The sequence below is a fragment of the Anguilla rostrata genome, chromosome 18, assembly GCF_018555375.3.
Source record: "Anguilla rostrata isolate EN2019 chromosome 18, ASM1855537v3, whole genome shotgun sequence".
Lineage (NCBI taxonomy): Eukaryota > Metazoa > Chordata > Actinopteri > Anguilliformes > Anguillidae > Anguilla > Anguilla rostrata.
The window spans coordinates 8776788-8800018 of NC_057950.1; the positions used below are offsets into that span (position 1 = coordinate 8776788).

The window sequence follows — 23231 nt, forward strand, 5'->3', positions numbered from 1 at the left end:
AGAGAGAGGTTGCCTATGTAGGTAGGACTACTCTGTTCTTGAAAAATAAAGCTGTTTGTTACCTACTGTAGGCTAGTTAACTTACCTTGTAGTTTCTTGAACAGTAAAATGTACTGTGCTAATTAAACTAGAATGGTGTTAATTCAACTCTTAACAGATAATATTTGGTCCCACATTGTGGGACCAACTGTTATCAGTTAAGAGTTTAATTAGTCCTTTTAGAGTTGAATTAATACTGGACATTTTACTGTGTGGGTCAGATTTGGTTGTTGATTTTAATGTGAAAACAGAACACAGCACACCCTGTGGCTTTCCAACCGTAGGAGACACGCAAAAGAACACAGACACACTTGCACAGATTGTCCAGGGGCGCACCTGTGAGTGTGAGCTCTCACTATAGTCTGTTCGGGGGGCAGAGCTTACCGTACGAGTTTTCGCGTTGAGACTGTCTTTTGTGCTGAGGTTCTTCCCATTCTAATATACTGCACCGTGGGTCAAGAAACCACACCCTGCACAGTAAAAAACAGAACAAATTGGAGTGGCAGGATGGAAGAGACAACAATGTCAGGTATTGCCTCGAAACTCCAGCACGACCGTCTTAAGGCGCAGGGAATCGGTTCCAATGCGCAAGCGGTTAAGTACCTTGGACAAGATTTCGAGGCGTTGAAACGGAATTGCCTTGAATGCGGGCAGCTATTTAAAGATGACTGCTTTGAGGCTCTACCTTCATCCCTCGGCTTCAAAGACCTTGGACCAAATTCATACAAAGTCCGAGGCATTACTTGGCAACGACCCACGGTGAGTCGACTTTTATAGGCTATTATTGATGCTGTAAAATTTTACAGTAAGTTGGAATAACATTTTGTTTGCGAGATTGCATCATTGTACAGAAAAAATGCGTCTTCATGAAGCAACCTAGGAGAGCCTAATAAAGTTTAATATCCCGTGCTTTTTCTGTGGTTTATCAAGCAAACGCCTGAAACATCACTGAGATGATTTTTGTATGCAATAGGCGTCCTTAATGGGCGTGTTACAGGTCGTGCACCTGTTACCCATGTCGTGCTACAGTTGAGATCTTCGCACTTTTCAGTACTTTAATGTGTTTTCCCAGTTGAAACTGCTAGTATGAATTATACTATCTATAGGCAGTACTTAATATAAGTACTTATAAGTAGTACTTACATAATTCGTTTAAATTTTCAAAAGTTTAATTACTTAAAAACACATACATTTTTTCATCTATTTTGAAAGCAGGTGTTCCATTGAAATTCAGATTGCACAAGATTCTAATAATTCATTAAACATCACTGAGATGATTTTTGTATGCAATAGACGTCCTTAATGGGCGTGTTACAGGTCGTGCACCTGTTACCCATGTCGTGCTACAGTTGAGATCTTCGCACTTTTCAGTACTTTAATGTGTTTTCCAAGTTGAAACTGCTAGTATGAATTATACTATCTATAGGCAGTACTTAATATAAGTACTTATAAGTAGTACTTACATAATTCGTTTAAATTTTCAAATGTTTAATTACTTAAAAACACATACATTTTTTCATCTATTTTGAAAGCAGGTGTTCCATTGAAATTCAGGTTGCACAAGATTCTAATAATTCATCCAAAACCCATAGAAGACAAACATAAGATACTGTGACACACCCAAACATGTTTTGTCCACCCGTAGCACAAAAGCATTGTCTTTGTATTGTGTTCCAAGCTGAATAGATGTTCGGTTCTATTGTTTGAGTATTGCTCTTTTGGCTGAATATTCCTATACTGGTGAACCCACTGGATGTGTCATTACACCATCCAGACTTTCATTACATTGCATTGAAAATTCTCAATGAAATCCCTCAATGTGGTATCATAATATAAATTTAGTAATTGACTTAGGTAAGGTAAAGACTAGTCAAGATTGTATCTATGGATACATAAATGCATGTGCATGTGTGTGCATGTTTGTGTGTGTGTGTGTGTGTGCATGTGTGTGTGTGTGTGTGTGTGTGTGTGTGTGTGTGCGTGTGTGTGCGTATATATTATGTGTACTGATCATTGCCTGGGTTGGTTTTGTTTCAGGAGTTATGCTCCAACCCGTTGTTTATTCATGATGGTGCCTCCAGGACTGATATCTGCCAGGGGGCTCTCGGTAGGTATAGGACCATACCATGTACACTCAGTTAGGAACTAAAAGATTTTTGTTTCAGAAGTTAGTTTCAGACAGGTAATTTGAAAATAACTTCACTTCTCAAATTTGGAAGAAAAAAAACCATTGAAGCAAAGAAGTAAAGCATTTGTAGTGCTGTATTTAAAGAAAAGATTCCAGCTGTATTTCTGAAGGTGTCGCAGATGACTTCACAGGAACCGTTCCTGTCTTAAAGGTAGGTTGATTAACACAAAGACAGCAACATAACATCCAAACAAAAGTAGAACCATCATTACCATGCCCTGGGGCAGTTTTAATTAGTACAGTGACTGGTTTCTATTTAAACCCATCAAACGTTATCCTTGACTCAAAGGTTGTCAGTCCTTTCAACAATGTGGGCCACATGACCCAACTAGAGTGTGTCAGCCAGGCCACGATGAAGGAAATTCAGTATTAGATTCCATTCACAAAAATTGCTGTGCGCTAATGTTGTTCAGCAGGATTTAGTACCTTTCAGAGTGCAGTAGATGCATTTGCTCTCACAGTGAACAGTGATATCCACTCATTCAGTCCATCACCTGGGGAAACCAGTCTGCAAAATCAATGCAGAGGCTGGAGTTAATGATGCAGGATGGGGGCAGAGAATTCACGGAGCACAAAACTTCAGAGGTCTCATAAATAGGCTCCATTAAATTAATATTGATCAGTAATTTTTATTGTGTTCATACCTATTACACACGTGTAAACATTCATTTAAAAAAATTGGGGGCATCATCTGTTCCTTTTATAAGCTTTTTTAAAATGCAATCTAGGACTACTGGGACAACACAACATTGTTGTGTGCATTGGCTAACTCAAATTTGTACAAAAACTGAAAGGAACACTTGGTTGTTCTTCTGGATCAGGCGTGTCAAACTGAATCCCCAGTGGGCCGCAGTGTCTGCAGGTTTTTGTGGTTTCCTTTCAATCAGCTGCCGATTAAGGCCCTCAGAACAAGGTGTGTGGATTCCTTAGCCAATCAATGACTTAAATGGAAACAGTCATACATTTTAACCACCCTATTCTGTTGACACTGTTGACTCATGGTGTATTATGTTCCCTTGTTTTGATGGGTAACTGGTGTCTGTTAAACCAGTGGGAGGACAGCCATGTCAGTTGTGTTGTGAAACCGCACATCTGCCTCCTGCAAGTAATTCTTCAGAGCACCTCTGTCATTTCTAGTCAGACAGGGAGAACTAACTTGTCTGTCAGAACTTGTCTGTTGTGTTGTCTGACGTGGGTGGAAAATTGCTTTTACTATACAGGGGATGTTTTAAATATTACCAGGGATATCCCAGAGAGAAGGGAACAGTCTGCACAATGAACTGGAATAAACAAGCACAATAAAGACACTGTAAAACATAACTTAGAGAGACAGCCCCGTATGAACAGAATCAAAGCATTCCCATTGTCAATGGGAGATAGAACATAGGCCATAATCATGGTTATCTGTACTCTACCATTGTTTTTTTTTTTTTACATAGTTTTTTACCACTGTTAATTTATATAGCATCATTTAAGTTCTGCACTACATTACATTACAGCATTTAGCAGGCACTCCTATCCAGAGCGACTTATGCAACTTCTTACGTTGAGAGAACCTGAGAAAAGTTCATAAAAACTGAAGATATAAGATTCAAAACACAGCAGTTTCATGCAATAAGACATTTTGTGGTTAGTGGTCAAGAGTCCCTTCCAGGCCATAGATATATTACAGGCTATTTCTGTTGCTTCTGTGAGAGAGATTGTGATCTCTTATGCATCTTATCAGTCTCTGTGAGTGAATCATGCCTGTGGAATTTTCCACCTCCACCCTGAAGAATGCGTTTAAACCTCATCCAGCTGTTCATCTGGCAGTGCAGTGGCCTAATGGTCTTGCACAAGGAATAAAAGTTTGTTGCAAGTGTATTAAAAAAAATTGACTAGATCCTGGTCTGCAACTACACAGTGTCAGAACTCCTATTACTGACCGCATAATAAGTCATAGCGATTCATATTTTAAGGAGGCTGCTGTGTACGTGCTGTATGCGCAAATACATCTTATTCATGCATTGTTTTAGAAATTGTATGCAGACAATGTTCGGCCTGCATGCACCCCGTTTTTAAATGATCCGGGCCCCTCGGAAGCAGCAGTTGAAGAATCCTGTCATACAGGATGGTGTCTGTTTCGGAGCTCGTTTAAATGTCCTGCAGCATTTCCATGCTGTTAGCCACGGGCAATCTTTTAACAGAAATAACGAGCGTGGGAAACCTATAGCCAATCAGCCAGGAATGGGAAAGAAAACTAGTGGGGTACCGTCATGATTTTGGGTTTTTATTTACGGTGAAGCCCAGTTCTGACTAAAGATATGTGGCACGACAAGTTGCAACTAGCAACTCTTTGCAATGTGCTAGAAGTCTCCACTTGCGATTAGACCAGTTGAATCGCCTGCAATGGAAGGCACCAGGATCAGACGCTCTGAAACGGGTAGTTTACACTGCTGCAACTCCTCTCCGCCACATTAAAAAAAGGTTTTGTTGCATCACAAATATTTGGCCTGAACTGGGCTTAAGACGTTGGGCATCTTACCTCAAGAAGTTAGTATCCATGACCCATGACCCCTGTATCCATAGTACATACAGTACTGTGTGCAGCTGTACTGTATGTACTATATGTACGGGTTACTCCCTTCTGCTCAAAGGTGTTGAATTCCTTTGATGTTCCAGGTGACTGCTGGCTCCTGGCTGCCATCGCCTCCCTCACCCTGAACAAGCAGGTGCTGGCTCGGGTCGTCCCACCTGGGCAGAGCTTTGAGGAAGACTATGCAGGAATCTTCCACTTCCAGGTGCGTCACAAAAAATGGCTTTGAAAAAAAAAAACTACATCAAGTCCTGTCTACTTAGTTTACAATTACATGCATCCGTGTCTCACGCGCCACAGTTGCTAATGAAAAGACCATTTTACTGTACTGCAGTTTATACTCAGTTTTCTGATCACAGTTCTGACATATACAATGATTTCAGTAACTCTCTGTACTTGCAAAAAAATTTTTTGCTTGGTTGCCTTATTGAGAGTTCAGACCTTGAACTTTGACCTGGTCATCTGGCGGAAATTAAGTGTTACAACACTGAACCAGTATCTACTACATGTATAATTTTCGTTTTCATAAACAACCACCACCACATTATATTACTTTACATTTAAATAATTTAACAGATGCTCTTATCCAGTCTGACTGACAACATGGATGGCATCCTGGATGAGCCACCGATCAGCCCCCAGTCCCCAGCCCCCATTCCCCCAACCTAATAAAGGGTTTTTAACTTGCAAAAAAAGAGTGCTTTGGACTCTATTTCTTTAAAAAAGAATGAGCAATGACTTCTTTCAATGAGCGATGACCCCTTTCCCTTAAGTCCTGAGGTAAAGCAGTACTTCAATGGCTCCTTTTCAATGTTTAACCATAATTACTTCAGTAAATATACACAGGACAACTGGGACAATTTGTCCTGGGCTGGGGCCTGAGGGGGGCCCAGGCCATGGCGTGTAATTAAAAAAAAAAGTTTCAAATTATGTTGGTGGGAGCCCTCCGAATACAGCTGTGAAAATTAATACATACAGTATGTACAAAATAATGCATTGTCTCCTCAGCAAATTAACAATGTAAATTAAATCAAATGACGTTCACCTCCAGTTCTGGCAGTTTGGAGAGTGGGTGGACGTGGTGGTTGACGACCGGCTGCCCACCAAAGACGGGGAGCTGCTGTTTGTCCACTCGGCCGAGGGCTCTGAGTTCTGGAGCGCCCTGCTGGAGAAGGCCTACGCCAAGTGAGTGGTTTTGGCCCAGTCAGCGTCCTGGTTAAGTGGAATATCTTAACTGGTAGCCTTATGCTACGTTGGAATTTCATTTAAATGTTTCGAATATTTTGTAGGTAAAACGCCAAAAAAAAACAAAAAAAAAAAAACCGTAGGCTATGTACACCACAGCTAATGAGTGTATTCAAGTGCAATGTTTATTTTTACCAGTGGGAATGTCAATGGAAGGTAAATATTAACAGTGAGCCATCATTTTTCAGGCCTACTGATTGTATTTCAGTAGGCCTTCCACATAATAACATGTTATTATGTGGAAGGCCTACTGAAATACAATCAGACTTTCCAAACTGAGAGAAGAAGTGAAATAGCAGAGATAATAACGACTAAGTACAAAGGATAATTCAATAAGCAAGAGTTTATAAAGCCTGAATAAATAAGCAGGGCCTTAAAAAAGCATCAATAAATAGGCAGTTTTCTCTCTGTAGGCTGAACGGCTGCTACGAGGCTCTGTCAGGGGGCTCCACCACCGAGGGGTTTGAGGACTTCACTGGGGGCATCGCTGAGACGCACGAGCTGAGGAAAGCTGGCCCCAACCTCTTCAAGATCATCCAGAAGGCCCTGCATAGGGGGTCTCTCCTGGGCTGCTCCATAGATGTGGGTCTATTTATCAAAATATTTCATTGAGAAACTGTGCGCTGAATATTCATATCGCTAAATGAAAGCATTTCCTGTTGGTTGCTTGAGGAGAGGACAGAGGTCCAGATAAAATTCAGACATGAATACGTACTAATCCTTGATCATCCATGGTTATCAATGACATCCATTCTTTGTAGATCAGTATTAACACAGTACAGGTATACCTAAGGTAAAATCAAATATTCTCTGCAGAACTAATATAAAGTTGCTCAATATGTCAACGTGAACAAGTTTATTAATGATCAATTCTCCAACAGTCAGGGTGTAAAAGAAAATCCTATTAAAAATGGTCAATCGTGCTAATCATTTAAAAGATGCATGTTACATGATTAGAGTTGATTGACTAGAACGTAAATGTGGGCTGAACGTGACAGAGACGGGATGAAGGGTGCAGACTGTCGGTCTCTGGGTCAGCTGGGTCCTCCGGGTTCTCTGTCTGTAGATCACGAGTTCAGCCGATTCCGAGGCCATCACATCACAGAAACTGGTTAAGGGACACGCCTACTCCATCACGGGTGCAGAACAAGTGAGTGAGCATTTCCTTAATTATTTTTGGCTTAAATTTGTCCAACAGAGGATCATTAGAACCTTTAATTAGCCTTTAAGCATTTCATGAACCCGATACACGCAACACTGATGACCGTATGATGTTAATGTTTGTGACTGTTGTGAACTTGTGGATTTCGCTCACTTTGTTCCCGGTGTAATGGTGTGTGTGTGTGTGTGTGTGTGTGTGTCTCCTTGTACAGGTGGAATATGAAGGGCAGATGCTGAAACTCATACGCATTAGAAACCCGTGGGGCCAGGTGGAGTGGACGGGTGCCTGGAGCGATGGGTAAGCCGTGTCTGTTACTGCATTGTGGCGCAACTGACATTTCACTCTGCAGGCGAAGACATGTGGGCCAAAAACACTCTTCAAGTAGGTCACTTCACATGCTGGCAAAATGTGAAACACTCCTCTCGATCCCTGCGAATTCTCAGCAAAACATGTTACCGATCAATACATGCAATCGCATGAGAAAGACTTTTCCCTCTGAATATTGGCGAAAGCAGGAATTGTATTGATGTCTAAAGACGTAAATATTTCATTTAGTTGTTTGACTAATGCAAAGTGCAAACAATTCTTCCAAGAGGCCAGCACCAGTGCCCCAATCTTTTGTATGGGTCTGAGCGCTTCTGTCTTGAATTTAAATCATTCTTTGATCCAGGTCTGTTCTGTTCTAGACCAGATTCCTAGGCATGCCTCATTATTCATGGTCATTGTGAGGCATCTATTCCTCTCGGGTGGTTGAAGTTCTGTCGTCGTGAATTGGGGCTGGTATTTGAGTGGCTAATTTGACTTAAATCTTCAGCGGCTCGTAGAGAGTAATCCCACAGCTATGCAGACTGGCTACACGGACCTAACCTTGAGAACAAAGCGCCACTCCTCAGTTTGAGAATGAGAGCCTGTTAGAGAGGTGCTTGCGCAGTCAGGCCAACCTCCCTCAGGCAAAGGTGTGTAAAGGAGCATTCCACACATCTGCATGCCTGCGTGCACTAAAGTGCTCGTTCCACACTCTCGCTCTTTTTACCTGTGATTGTGCATTCACTAAAAGAGGGATGAGAAGGCATCTGCAGAAAAAACTGAAATAAAAACAACAATGAAAGCAGAAAGAATCATATAATCCTTATGATAAATTGTATTAGGTATTATGTGAAGAGGTATCTAAGATTTATTTGATTTAACTAGGTAGGCTCACAGAGAACTCAATTCTCTTTGGCAGTGATAACAAACCCTGATAACACTCACTTAGCTTCAGTAGTATGATATGAGGGTAGTATGGCTGCTTAGCTTCAGCAGTTTGATATGAGGGTGGTGTGGCTGCTTAGCTTCAGTAGTTTGATATGAGGGTGGTATGGCTGCTCAGCTTCAGTAGTCTCCATAGGCTATACGTGACTGACCATAGTCTTGTCCAGAGACAGGACATTAAACTCAACGGTCTACTTTGTACCCCGTGTCTGGCCTTCTGTGTGGTCTTCTGGGGCAGTAAATCAGGCTGTCAGACTGTACAGTTGAAGGAAGCAGAGGACTTTTTCTAACGTCCTCTCTCTTGTGTGCTCAGCTCAGCGGAGTGGCGCTACATCAGCGACGAGGACAGGGACAGGTTGAGGAACCGATCGGAAGACGGAGAGTTCTGGTAAAGCTCAACCTTTTCTAATCTACCACACTCTTTACTGCTCTCGACTATGCTGTATTTTACACTACTGTACTCTACTCCATTGTATTGTCCTCTGCTGTATTGTACGCTACTGTTCTGTAGTCTACAGTGCTCTACTGTACACTGCTGTACTCTGCTGTAATGTCCTATGCTCTACTGTACTATACTTCATTCTACTCTGCTGTTACATATTTCAGTGCATTTTACTGTATTCTACTGTTATCTGGTCTCTACTGTATTCTACTTCACTTTACTAAATTGTAATCACGTCAGAGTGGGGGTCAATTCAGGAAATGAATGTAAACACAATTCATTATTATAAAAAAAAAAAACACGACAGAACATTGTGGGCATCGTTTAGTTTTTAACTGTAACTGAAATTAACTTCCAGAGTTTTCCCTCTGTCTGTCCCCCAGGATGGCCTTCTCTGAATTCCTGCGGCAGTATTCCCGTGTTGAGATCTGCAACCTCACCCCCGACGCGCTCACCGACGACGAGTACCAGAAATGGGCCCTGTCCAAATTTGAGGGCAACTGGAGGAGGGGCTCCACTGCTGGAGGCTGCCAGAACTACCGAAGTACTGACCCGCACGCTCCCTGTCTCTGCCTCAGACCGATCCCGCCGCTCGGTCCAACTAGTTGTGCAATAGTGTTGCGAGCCCTTAGTGTGGACAGCTGGGTTTGTTAAAAGGCTGACAATGGAAGCTTTTAAATGTGCTTATTTTACTTAATTGATTTAGTCTCAATGCAGCTTACGTGTCTGGAAATCTAAGAAAAACCTCTTATTTGTCGTAATTATCACCTGATTGTGTGACCCGGATGGCCTCCTGCAGACACCTTCTGGACCAACCCTCAGTTTGTGATCAAACTGGACGAGGAGGACGACGACCCGGACGACGACGAGTTTGGCTGCACCTTCCTGGTGGGCCTGATCCAGAAGAACCGGCGCCGAATGAGGAAGATGGGCGAGGACATGCACACCATCGGCTTCGCCATCTACGAGGTCAGCTGTCCGGGAGTCTGTGGCCTCAGGCGTGCATGCAGAACGCAGCACAGGTTCATTGCTGGACCCCCATTTTTGTTTTATTTTCATCAAAGGCCAGACTACAGTAACTCTCACCCTATGACCATTTGAGCTATTGTTGCGCACAGGAAAAATCGTCCCAGAGTATATCATATTTATGTTTCCAGAGTGCTACTGTATGTACTGACATTGCGTGATGGGTGTCCTGTAACCGAGGACAGTTTCTGAACGTGACTGCAAAGAGTGGTCAGAAACAGAGGTCGTTTGGTACTATTGCAATGTTCATAACAGTTCTTTGACAGTGATGTAAAAATACACTGACTTCAGGACTTTTAATTATTGATTGGAATTGGAAGATTTTCACAATACTGTAGCTTTTTGTTATGGGCTATTCTCACTGTAACTATAAATCTTGAGGGAGTAAATAAATCAGGGTAGTTGCAATATCATTTGAACATTTTTAACATTGGTTTTGAAATGATGAATGTACCCTTTTCAGCGACCTAATTCTCTTTTGCTCTTGTGAACTGTTTGAGTCAGCTCTGGCCCTTTAAGTCAAACACTGTAGATAAATTGCTATATCTATATGCTTCTTCTGGTTTCATACATCTCTAGTTGGCTGATCATCAGTCCATAACTCTGAGATATAATACTGTTTAAGATGAGCCTGTCAGCCTTTTTTTCTGTTTGATTTATTTTGTTCTTTTTTTTTTTTTTTTACAGGTGCCTGAGGAGGTATGTGTCAGAAGGAGAGTCAAACAAGTTGGGGTTCATTACACTGGAGCTACATTACCACTACATTACTAGCTACATTTGCACTTAACAAGTGCAAGACCTCCACCTGGTTCTGCTGCCTTTAAGGAGTGGCTAATGAGAGACTTCTGTATGTGGGGGAATGGCTATAGATCTTCTATATCCTAGAAGAACAGCTAATTAGAAGAACAAAGTTAGACCAAGAAAATCAATAAAGTCACTAACAAATCTGAGTCAATGGTAGAAAAATGTTCAAAAACATATTTATCTATTTTTTTATTTATTTTATAAGCCATAGGAGCTACTGTTAAGCTACTAATCATTGACTCAAGCTAGTGTTGGCTTCTGTGATAAGGATTGTATACCTATGTTTACTGGTGCACTTGCATATTGCACATGTCAGCCACCAGTGTGTGTGTGTGCGTGTATGTGTGTATCCTCCAGTGTGTGTGTGTGTGTGTATCTTCCAGTGTGTGTGAATGTGTGTATCCTCTAGTGTGTGTGTATATGTGTGTATCCGCCAGTGTGTGTACATATGTGAGTACCCTCCGGTGTGTGTGTATATGTGAGTACCCTTCAGCGTATGTGTATATGTGCATACTCTCCAGTGTGTGTGTGTGTGTGTGTATCCCACAGGCCTCGGGTCAGAGGAACATTCACCTGAACCGGAACTTCTTCCTGCGGCACGCGACCAAGGCGCGGTCGGAGACCTTCATTAACCTGCGGGAGGTGTGCAACCGCTTCTGCCTGCCCCCGGGGGAGTACCTGATCGTGCCCTCCACCTTCGAGCCGCACAAGAACGGGGACTTCTGCGTGCGCGTCTTCTCCGAGAAGCAGGCGGACTTCCAGTACGTCAACCGAGAACCCAGTTAAAATAGGTTACGTTCACATGAACAGTCGGTTGCCACAGTACCGATGGCCTGAAGGCCTGTCATACGGTGTGACACACCCACTCATTGTTGGCATGGATGTAGACAGCAGTCTGATTGTCCAGCCCACAGTCACCGCTTACTGCAGAGGTACAACCGGTAGAACATTTTCTGTGTCTGGACTGTTAAGAGACCTAAATTGGTTTGGACACACCCCTTTTAAAAGCTCTTTAAATATACTGAGAGGGAGAGAGAGAGAGAAAGAGTCAAATTACATTTTTTAAACATCTGTGTCAAGGACGCCTGTGGCAACCGCAGCTCAAATGTCTAGTTGAACAGGAACCCAAGCTGACAAAGGCCCTACTTTCCACAGAAAACTAAAGCACTCAGAACACATGCACTGTGAAGACCTGACTCACACAGCCAACTTTACTGAAAGGCGCTCTGTTTTTCTGTCTGTCTTTTTTTTATCTAGAGAACTTGATGACCCTGTTGAGTCCCACGTAGAAGAGGTAAAGCTGATGGTCTTCATTTTAATGAGATCCTGCTCTACATCCTGTTTGAATATGTGGCCATAATTTATTAATTTCGCCTCTGAGATTTCTTTTTTCTTAATGAAATTTCCCCCAAAAATGTATATATTGCCTCTCAGTTTCTCGTATTCCTAAGCCTGTTTCGTCGTGGCACCATCGTACGTTCTTTCAGGAAAGCACAGGCGCAGTCACGCCCTGCCTTTGACCACACTTTGCCAGCTGCTGCTTATTCTGCTCAGTCTGCTAGCTGAACTGCGCAGTCAGTGTGCTGGGGGAGTTAATCCAATGAGCAGCCTGTGCAGTCCGACTGCAGAGGCTCAATCAGCCAATAACGTCACTCCTGTAGGAGGAGTCAAGGACAGCCTCCGCTGGCTAACAAGCATCGAGCCAGTTCTCTCAGGATACTACAACTGAATGAAAATGCACATTCTTTTAAAGCCATTATGCCTTATTTAAAAAATTTTTTTTTTTTAAAAACAAAAAAAAAACAATATTGATTATTTATCAGTACATATGGTTATTTCTTGTCTGTGGTTGCAGATTGAAATAACTGAAGATGATGTGGATGACAGGTTCAGGAGCCTCTTCGGGCAGCTAGCTGGACAAGTGAGTCCGAAAGTGTTTCTTCCATTCAAAGTCCCCAAACAGAAAACTCTGGATTTTTTTCCTTCAAATGTTAGAAAAGTGTATTCTTACTACAAGTGTCCAGTCCTGTGTAAACCACTGGCCCACAAACAGAATCACAATATAAACAGAACACTATTTATTATTACATGCACGTGCATGCACACACATACATACACGCACACACACAAACACACACATGCACACACACACAGTATTTTTGATCAGATAAAATAATCTAAAATACAGCCCCAAACAGAAATGAGCAGATCAATGCCTTCCTGGGTCACTGTGGCTGAATCCTTGTAATAGGTTCCTTCTGTAATAAGTTCGATATGGGACCCTCGCTATATGCCAGTGCTGCTTTTAAAATATATTTTTGACTAATGGAAATTCAGTTCACTGTAATAGCCCCCCCTAGTGTCTAATTAAAAATAGCAGCATCTGGTTACAACCCATCTTCAGCTTCAAAATTATACACAACCAAATTCTGTGACATACCATACAAGCGATCTTATAGGATTTTTAAAAATGGAAATTAAATTATGGTGCCACCCAGTGGCCAATCAGAAAAGGCTAGTGTGTGTTACTGGAAAACATCAAGCCTGTGCTGCCCTGAGAAATTTCATACCATTATATGTGGCATTGCACAAAATCTATGCTCATATCAAATGATGTTGGGCAAGATGGTATGCAAGTAATATACACACATTGTTGACCAAAACTTTTAAATAAAAATTATTGCAAATAATGTTTTATTATTGTTGTTGTTGTTGTTGTTATAGACAAAGGGAATAAATCTGTCCATTATCAGTATTTAATTTTGAATTATTTTTGTTATATGCTTCTTTAGGACTGTGAAATTTCTGCATTTGAACTGAGAAGAATTTTGAACAGAGTGGTCCCCAGACGTAAGTCACTATTTCCATTAACAATTGGAATTATCCATGGCCATTTTGAATGCATTGTTTCCCTGTATAAATGTTTATGACTGCACTGAACTCTGAACTGCCAGCCCACCAAAGCCTGCTCCTTTTCGGAGCTTGATGAAGTTATGAGATTCAAAGAGAAAAGTACGTGGCCCATCCATCATGTTCTCTAATTTATCTCTACAAAATGGGTGCTTGAGAATTTCCTGTTGAAAACTTACTGCGCTTTTCTTATTAAATGGGACTATTTGACTATTTAGAACCTATGAAACCACATTAACCTGGTTTTCTCATCTTTGGTTAGGCTCTGTGAACTTGCATGCAGTTCTTAGCTCTGCTCAGTAGATGGCGATGTGGTACAGTCTGTCAATGATTGGAACCTCAGAGAGCATCTGTTCAGGCTTGCAGAATGGATGTCTGTTTGAAGTTGATGGTCATTCTAAAAAAAATTTTTTAATGATGTTGCACAGGACTTTAGCAATCTTCCGTCTCTTCGTTTTTGTTCAGGTGATGATATCAAAACAAATGGTTTCGGGCTTGAGACCTGCCGCAACATGGTGAACCTACTGGATGTATCCTAACGCCAAATTACATTACCTGCCACATCACATCACACGGCGCTATATAATATTAAATTTCATGAGCGTACACTACATTTCCTAACATTACATGAGGTCTCATAACATATGACATAATATTAGTCGACATTGTGTTTCACAGACTCAAACTGGAATGTTGCTCATCTAGTTGTAGTCTGACTTTTGGTTTATTGCCTATTGACATCTGCTTTCTTAGGACTGCAGTGCAGCATAATGATTAGGGAACTAGACTTGTAACCCATTAGTTTCAGGTGTTATTTCTGAGAGATGCTGCTGTTGTACCCTTGGCCAAGGTGCGTAACATGAATTCCTTCAGTATATAGCCAGCTGTATCGAGAGATTGTGTGATCAGTCACTCTGAAGAATGTAACGCAATGTAAATAATTAATAATGACCAATGGGAGAAGAGAGAAGTGACTTTTTTTGCTTCCTTGACCGCTGTCATAGAAAGATGGATCCGGGAAGCTTGGCCTGGTGGAATTCAAGATCCTGTGGACCAAAATCGAAAAATACCTGGTTTGCAGTTCTTTACGTCGCCTGAGATGATATCTGTAACTGTACAGAAAGCACAGGTCTTACGGAACTGTTACTCTACTGTACTGCAGGGTAGATGTGCCTGACCTTTGACCTTTGTTACAGAACTTATACCGCGACAAGGATGTTGACAAGTCAGGCTGCATGAGTTCCACCGAGATGCGTGCAGTGGTGGAAGAAGCAGGTGAGAGAGAGAGAGAACTTCTGTGCGTATATCACATCATTGTTCCTATCACTGAACAGAACAGTGTGTTTGGCCAAGCTGCCAGTCCTTAACAGCTAATCTAAATATACAAATATAAATGATATTTTTACGCAAAAAAAACAAAAACAAAAAAACTATTCCATATATGGCTGACCAATATATTGGCAATCTTGAATGAATCTTTTTTTTTTTTTTTTGTATGGACAGTAGGTTGTTCTTATATTTTCAGCATTTCACTTCTATACCCTCAACCATCACACCAATGATAGCAAGACATCATAACACTCATTCATGAAATATACAACTATTGCTACATATCTACAACTATTGTAATTTGTAATGAACAATGTATTGAATAATGTAGAATAATGTAGACGTACATTACAAAGATATACCAATCACTACATTACTACTTTGGTCTCAGCAGGATAAATCTGAACATAACTGACAGGATGTGTTATAAGGCAAAAATTACAATGAGGTATATATTGGAAAAATATATTTTAGAATATTCTCTCCCGTTCACTATATAATATGTAATATTAAAAAATGTGCATGAATTTACTTAAAAAAAAATAAAATAATAAAAACTTATACAATTTCTTTTAAGATAGTATTTTGATTCTCGTGACTGCATTCCCAAAATCAGACTGTTTTTTTGCTGGTTTCTCCTACCAATGTCCAGTTTAAGTGGACACAAATATTTCCCTTCCTCTCAGGCTTAAGTATTGGGCAAATAATTAAATGTTCTACTAACACTAAGAAAAATACCCTACTGTTCTACTACTCTACTACTTTTTCACTATAATATATATTACTGTTATATGTACAAATTAACATATATCACTGAAATATGCATAAACTAATATACTATTATAATATGTATAAACTTTGTGTCTGAGTGACTGCAGTGTCAGTGAAATCAGCACTCTCTCTATTTTACGCAGGTTTCTCCCTGAACAACGCCCTGCACCAGATTGTGGTGGCACGCTACAGCGACCCCAACCTCACCATAGACTTTGACAACTTTGTGGGCTGCTTGATTCGACTGGAGACCCTGTTCAGTGAGTTTAATCCCATAGTCCTTTGCATGCTAAACTGCATGATACTAAACTGAGAATTTGACTGTCTGTGATCAGTCACGAAAGTGATTAAAAAAAAGAAGAAGAAAAAGTAGGGCTGTTGTCCCCCCTGGCTTCTAAGTCAAAATCCCACAAAACTGGATCTCTACTACATCTGGCCTTGTCATCATCCATCCTGCAACTGATTGGCTTTGTAATCCCTAGCATTATGCATTCGTTTTAATTTCCCAGGTTGTCACCGTAAAAGAGAACAGAGTTCTCCGTTGACCTATAGGTCAAATAAAGACGAAAGAAAAAAACTGGCGTAGATAAAAGAGGAATAGGCAAAAGACACAGTCCATAGATACATACTCACCATAGATGATCTTATATTCTTGGTTTTAACTGCCACTGACCCCCCAACTTACTGCATAATGGCCGATCGATCAGGGTCACACTTTTGCAAGTCTCCACAGTTCACGGACATGATGATAACAAGGAACTTTGTGCCGACAGACACCTTCAAGGCCCTGGACAAGGATGGGAGTGGAGAAATAGAGTTGACCCTCCTGGAAGTAAGTGTCTTGCTGGAGAACAGGTATCTGCATGTGTATAGTCCAGAAGGCTCAAGATATTGTAATGACATTGTTCATTGGCTACAGTCCTGAGCGTATTGTGTTATCTGTGAGAGCGGGACGAAAGAGCTGATGATTTTTCGGCTCCATCTGAACTCATTTCGAGGGTGGGAGGGCAGTGGTGTGTGTGATATTGAGGTGGGGTGGTGGTGGTGGTGGGGGTGGATCGTGGGGGCTAGTGGTGAGACCATCCTGAACTGCCCTGCCTGGTGACTGGAACTGTCTGTGTCTTTGATAGCTCATCTCCCTTTTCTTGGTGCTTTTATTATTAGGCTACTTTTTTTTTTTGTTTAGTTTGTTTGTTTCTTCAAATCAACTCAGTGTGACTGACAAACATGAAAGATTCAGACATACTGGTCAACTCTTAACACAGGACAGAGTGGATTAATCTCTGTTTTTATGAAGAGACGGGTGCCAGTGTTTGTAACAGAATATCGGCAGGTTTGATCATACAGCTAAGCTGGCCATGGGAACACAAGCATCTTACAAAACTTTAAACAGACACAAGGTACTCCTCTCCTAATGCAGGTAACAAGGTACATTTAAATACCACCATGCTGGATGCATCTGATTGGTTCAGAGATACCATAGTCACAAGATCTCTCTGTATAGCCAGGCGCTGAGATATCATCCATGTATTCTCTAAGCTTTAATTTAGACAGGGAACTTGAAGTGGCTCAAATCTGATTTTCTTTCCCCCACATATCGAATGTGAATCTGAGTTTTTCATTGACGTCTAGACAGAAAATAATCGCCAGGAATCCAGATAATATAATTTCCAAGTAGGACCACCTTTGCATGTGATTCTAAATCCCAGTCCAATACCTGGATATGCAATTTGTGTTGGACAGGTCAAATCATATATATATATTTTTTTTTTTTGCCTTCTCAAATATTTTTCATCAATCCCTACAAAACAGTGCTGACTTGTAAAATTATCTAGTCAAAAAAATAAGAAAATTGTAGCTTGCCAAATAAATGCTAAATGCTTAATGCTAAAATCCAATCTGTCCACTTGTAAACGTGCATTTGAAATCAAATTGTATTGAAAGCTGTTCAAAAATATTGGACTTAAAAAACAAATCTGTTTCGAGCCTTAAGGTTGAAGTTAAGTGTCTGAAAGCTTGCACGCAAATACACAAAATCACCTGTGCATTCTCAGACCAAAAATGCATTTTTTTTTGTTCACACTAAAAATTGCATAGTCAACGTCAGAAATGTGGGATATGGGTACTGTAGTAATAAATTGATCATTAAAGAGTTCAAGGATGGTGGAACTTAGCTGATGGTGTCTATTATGTTTGCTGTTTGTTCGTTTAGATCAGTGACCAATTTAGATCTAAATAAAATCAAAGGAAACTTTGGAGGTGTCACTCCTTTGTGTCTGTGATTCTGTTTTTCTCCTGAACAAAGTTTGCTTTGCCAAAAACCACAACTTTGCATATACAGTGTAATAAAATGGCTCATCAACGAAAGCCTCGTGTTGCATACTGTAGGTTGAATGTAAATATGTAAATCAGAAGGTCAGTTTAGGTTTGTAATATACATGCGCAAGCTCAGTATAATCTGCTGTAGTCTTGGTGTATGTTCAGCGGAAATTTTGTTTACTGCCAACATAAAAACACATGAAACAACATGATAAAAATCATCACACAAAATAAATACGAGACTAAAACAAATAATCACTCCAAGCAAATACAATATGAAGTAATATTCTTGCAGGTTACTGACAGGTTTCACAGAAACATTTTTCACCAACATTCATATACATTATATCTCAGCCCTGGTAACAAAACATCAACTTAAAAAAAATAAAAAAACTTTAAGGTTTGATTAACTTTCTAGTTTTCAATATCTATTCCATGTATTCATATGTTTTGTTATTATATTGTTTGTAATTGCCTTTTTTAGATTTTATCTTGACTGATTTCCCCTTATGTATCATTAAATCTTTAAAATATATGTTTTCAGAATAATATTATTCTTTCATACAGTTTTTTTTTTTTTGCCAGAAGCATGGAGGTTTTCAAATCTTGACAGCGCCTAAAGAGTTAAAGTATTTCATGTAGGTATTTAACCAGGTCTGCTGCAAACAGGTCCAACCAGTGCCGTGTTCTAGAACAACTGAATAAGAACTTCCTCCATGACTCAGAGGCCGTAACGAAAGGAATTCATCCTACCTGCTGAAGACTGAACCGTCTCGGAATAGGTGTAGTTTTCTGGCTGCTGGGATAGAGAAGTATCAGGATTAGTATTATGCAGTCTTGTTGGCGGCCATCTTGACACAACTTGTTCAAGAATGCACCTTCCACAAAATGTGACTGAAAAACCAGACTAACCTTCAAAACATGTACTCCGTAGCAAAAACATGTAATCTGTTTTAAGTACTCCTGAAGTGTGGAGTTTTTGTAATTAGAGAGGATATACCTGAGCATTTATGAATACAATAATATTTTGGTAAAAGATGTCAACTTGAAACATGGAAAGTGTAAAGCACCTATTTAAAGAATGAGAGTGAGTGAGCATGTTTGTATGTGCATGCGCTAGTATGCATATGTAGATGTGTGCATTAAACCAATGTGAATCAGGCCTGCATCAAACTTTGCATACGCGCCTGAGTGTCTTTGTTGGCTCAGAAATTGATAAGCTCAATATTTGTGATGAAATCTGAGATGAACTTAAAATATATTACCAAACATAAGACATAATAATATGTATATTTAACATGTGCTCCACCTTTATTATTCTGCAGTGGAACCAATCTCCCCACACTCTTGAGGAATGGCAATATGTGGGCAGCAAAAACAAAAAAAAAGGCAAATTATGCATGTTTTAGCATTCAATATTTGGATATTTGAATTTCTACATCAAGAACTCAAAACAAAATTCCAAAGGACATGCTTGCCCTATCAGTGACTTAGGATTTAAGGAGTCGAGAGACAATGATCACCTGATTTGTATTGAGTTGAGACACAGATCAGATGTTAACTCAAAGTTCACTAAACCATCGGAGGTCTTCCGAAAGTCTTGGTCTCAGACAGAGCAGCTGGGTGAGTGGTGACCTATCCTGGTGTTCCAGGGGTAAATCACTTGCTAATTGAAAGGTTTCTGTGAAACCAGCACCACCAGGATTGGAATTGTTGCGTTTCAACATTTGGATGGCAGGTATGCCATCCAGCCAAGTTACGCCTTGGTGGGACGTGCCCCATATACTAATTTACACTCCCTTAAGCAGGCATGCCTTTTCTTTAATTTTTTACAAAATTCCTGAAAATCTGACAAAGCATTCACAAGAAAGCATTGTACTACTGCAGGCATTCATAACAACAAAGATGCTAAACATGAAGAGCTGGATATATTAGTCCCTTTAAAGTATTATGAATATCGTGCTAAAAATTTTAAATACACAGAAAAAATAAGCATATACAAATTTTATTGTCATTAGCATATGTCTTAAACGAGCAAATGGATAGAAATTGAAACTTGACAGAACTTAGCCATCTAAGCAGAAATCCCAGGCAAACCATGGTGTAGCATAACTGTCATCTTTGGTGAAAAGTTCAAGTTATGATTTTTTGCATGATATTAAGTCTCACAACCAAATCACATAAAATATATTCTGATTGCATAACTTTCCATCTCTGCAGGCTATTTTACATTACATTACAGGCATTCAGCAGACGCTCTTATCCAGAGCGACTTACACAACTCTTACATAACATTGCATCCACTTGTACAGCTGGATATATACTGAAGTAATGCAGGTTAAGTACTTTATTCAAGGGTACAACGGCAGTGTCCTTCCAGGGAATCGAACCTATGACCTTTCGGTTCCTTACCCATTATACTACACATCCGCCCTATCTTTTGCCTCTTTGCGTTAACCAGTGCAACCAAAATAAATTTTTAAAAAGGACAACGTGTAATTACATTATAGTTTGCTTATGAAATGCAATGAGTTTGCAAATGTTTTACATGAAGAAGAGCACTGAAAGGAACACCAATTATAATTTCAAGGAAGATATAAAATTTTGGATCTCTACAGGGGTTTCCGAGAACCTTCAGGGTTAATAATCATGGCTGTAGTGGAGGGTAAACGCGCGAAGGGCCGTTTATCCACCTTTATAAAATGAGGCGGAGCGTTTACTCACCTATTTTCCCGTTTAGGAGCGTTGATTAATCATTCACATGTTTCGGTTTTCCACAAAGTTACACTAGTGTTTTATTCTCGCCGCTCTACACAAAAGTATAGGCCACGTCACTCACGTACTTGTCTAGACTAGTCATATAAACGTGTACCTCTGTGAAAAAAACGTTTTTGACTTACGTTAGTTTCAGAGGCTATTCAAACTAATTGGAATTATCGTAATTTATGCTAATGAAAATTACTGACAGAAAGATAGAAAGTCATAAAGAAATAAGATACAGATTTTTTTTTAAAATTATTCTATTGTCAGTCATTGATTACTTGCAATATTAATATTCATACTATATATTGATTATTTTCCCTTATTATCTTTGTAGATTGAATACAGACGTCACGAAAAAACAAACTGCGCGGCAATTCAATTTTTGATACATTTTGGAGGTAAATGCAAATGCGGTAATCATAATGCGCATATATATATATATATATATATATATATATATATATATATATATTATATAATATACACACACACACACACACTACCGTTCCACTAAGAAAGTTTTGGGGGAAAAACCGATACTTTTATTCACCAAGGTAGCATTAAATTGATCAAAAGATTAAAGCCAAGATCCTGATACAAATTACAATAACTGTTTGAAATAACTCATGTTTACATGTGTTTGCAAAGCCCGATTTTCAGCAGCCATTACTCCAGTATACTGATAGCACATTGTGTTACCTCATCCTTAAGTATTCATACTAATGTGCTAATTTGGTACTAGAAAAAACACTCCCATTATAGTGCAAGCTGAAAACAATGGTGCTGTTTAAGCTAAAATATCTTTATTTCAGTTGCTACAGTTATCTAGCACAGTGGCATTTCTAAAGTTAAATTTTGGTTTAAAAAAATAGAAGCAGCCTCTTCAGGAGCTCATCAGACAATTGTTCTTTTGAGAGATGAAGGCTATTCCATACGTGAGAAACTGAAGATTTCATACAAGGGTGTGCACTACTGTCTTGAAAGAAGAGAGCAAACTGAATCTACCTAGGAGAGAAAGAGAAGTGGAAGGCCCAGATGCACAACTGTGTAAGAGGACAAGTTCATCAGAGTCTCTAGTTTGAGAAAGACACCTCACAGGTCCTCAGATGGGAGCTTCATTGAACAGTACTCTCTAAACTTTCATTTAAAAGAGTCTTCTATCAAGACTGAATTAAATTAAATTAAAAAAAACAAAACAAAAAAAAAAGCAACAAAAACAGTTATTTCAAAGAGTAATAGTAACTTGTAACATGATCAATGTCCAGGCTGTTCTTTTTTATCAATGTAATGAAACCTTGGTGAATAAAAGTATCAATTTCTTGAAAAAAAAAAAATGTCTCAGTGATTTCAAACATTTGAACGGTAGTGTATATATTTCTGAAATACACCTTCTCCGTCTCGCCAAACGTCTTACCAAATAAGGCGGTACTGTCAGGTAACACCTTGCGAATACTTTAGTTTCCATAAAAGGGGGCCATTTTAAACCGTCGGTTCTCATTGGTTCATTGCTACAGTAGCCTACCTGTGTCTCTTTTCCACCTGCAGAAATAGATTTTATAAATATTAATATTTGCCATTTGCGTGGCCAATTTTATAAATAAAAAATCATTATTATCCGATATCTACGTTGTCGAAAGTTTACGAACTGATTATACAACAACAAACTGCTTTTAAGAGACGCGGAAACTGAACGCGCCCTGGGGTAAAAGTTTGAGGAAGAGAAAAGAGGTATCGAGACAGCGGAGGTGGGTTAGTGCCACTCCTATTTCTTCGACTAGATACTAATAGTTGGACGGCTTTCTTTCCGATACAGCGAGCGCAGCAGACCACCAGTCCTCTCCAATCTCCTCCTGATCTCCAACCTCAACTGAAGAACAATGGTGAGTTTCCTAAGTAAATTCGTTTTTTGGCTACAGATTCCTGTGAATAACAAGTAGTTGTGGCTAATCTGTATTTTGATTAGTTACCGTCGTGATGGCTTAATTTGTAGCAGCTGATGTCCATATGGAAAATAACTTTGCACCGCCTTGCGGTTAATTGATACAATATATGAGCAATTACTTGTGATTAAGTCTTATAAATACATCCAACTAAAGCGATTCCGAAATAAAAACCTGCCCAGTGTCTATGCGCAGGTGGGTAAAGTTCTTGTAAATGTTAAGTAGAGTTGGAGGTCCTTTCATAACCATAGTTTTGCGGACCATTTTATGCCTCTAGAATTATCTAATTAGACTGTTCCATCAATGAATAAACCACAGCTTTAACATTGTTTCCAGTAAGACACGGAGTATCAATTTGAGCTACCCCACCCAGAGCCTCTACAAAATATTTTAGACATAATATGCAGTCAAACTCAGGGTTCCGTATGTCCCGACGTGATACTGAACTTGTGGCAACAGTTGTCTGA

General features: G+C 39.8%; 2 protein-coding genes across 2 annotated transcripts in view; both read left to right on the forward strand.

Moving 5' to 3' along the window:
- Positions 1 to 5: 5 nt before the first annotated feature.
- On the forward strand, positions 6 to 22695 carry LOC135245220 (calpain-2 catalytic subunit-like). Its single transcript, XM_064318138.1, has 21 exons — positions 6 to 798; positions 2077 to 2146; positions 4889 to 5007; positions 5854 to 5987; positions 6461 to 6629; positions 7114 to 7197; positions 7421 to 7506; positions 8774 to 8848; positions 9286 to 9446; positions 9702 to 9871; positions 10616 to 10627; positions 11282 to 11493; positions 11990 to 12026; positions 12588 to 12653; positions 13525 to 13582; positions 14108 to 14172; positions 14647 to 14715; positions 14839 to 14917; positions 15886 to 16002; positions 16516 to 16597; positions 22638 to 22695. The coding sequence occupies exons 1-21, from the start codon at positions 547 to 549 to the stop codon at positions 22693 to 22695; spliced, it is 2175 nt and encodes a 724-aa protein (XP_064174208.1). The 5' UTR covers positions 6 to 546.
- The window catches only part of cfl1l (cofilin 1 (non-muscle), like), an 8292-nt gene continuing 7395 nt past the window's right edge, over positions 22335 to 23231 (forward strand). The window contains exon 1 of the mRNA XM_064318041.1: positions 22335 to 22704. Coding sequence (XP_064174111.1) covers positions 22702 to 22704 — 3 coding nt within the window. The 5' untranslated portion in view covers positions 22335 to 22701. The remainder of the gene's footprint in view (positions 22705 to 23231) is intronic.

Excerpts from the sequence above, each read along its gene's own strand:
- LOC135245220 (XM_064318138.1), top strand. The coding sequence starts at position 547 with ATGGAAGAGACAACAATGTCAGGTATTGCCTCGAAACTCCAGCACGAC. Across the intron at positions 2,147-4,888 it reads TATCTGCCAGGGGGCTCTCG|GTGACTGCTGGCTCCTGGCT; the intron begins GTAGGTATAGGA and ends TTGATGTTCCAG. Across the intron at positions 14,173-14,646 it reads ACATGGTGAACCTACTGGAT|AAAGATGGATCCGGGAAGCT; the intron begins GTATCCTAACGC and ends CCGCTGTCATAG.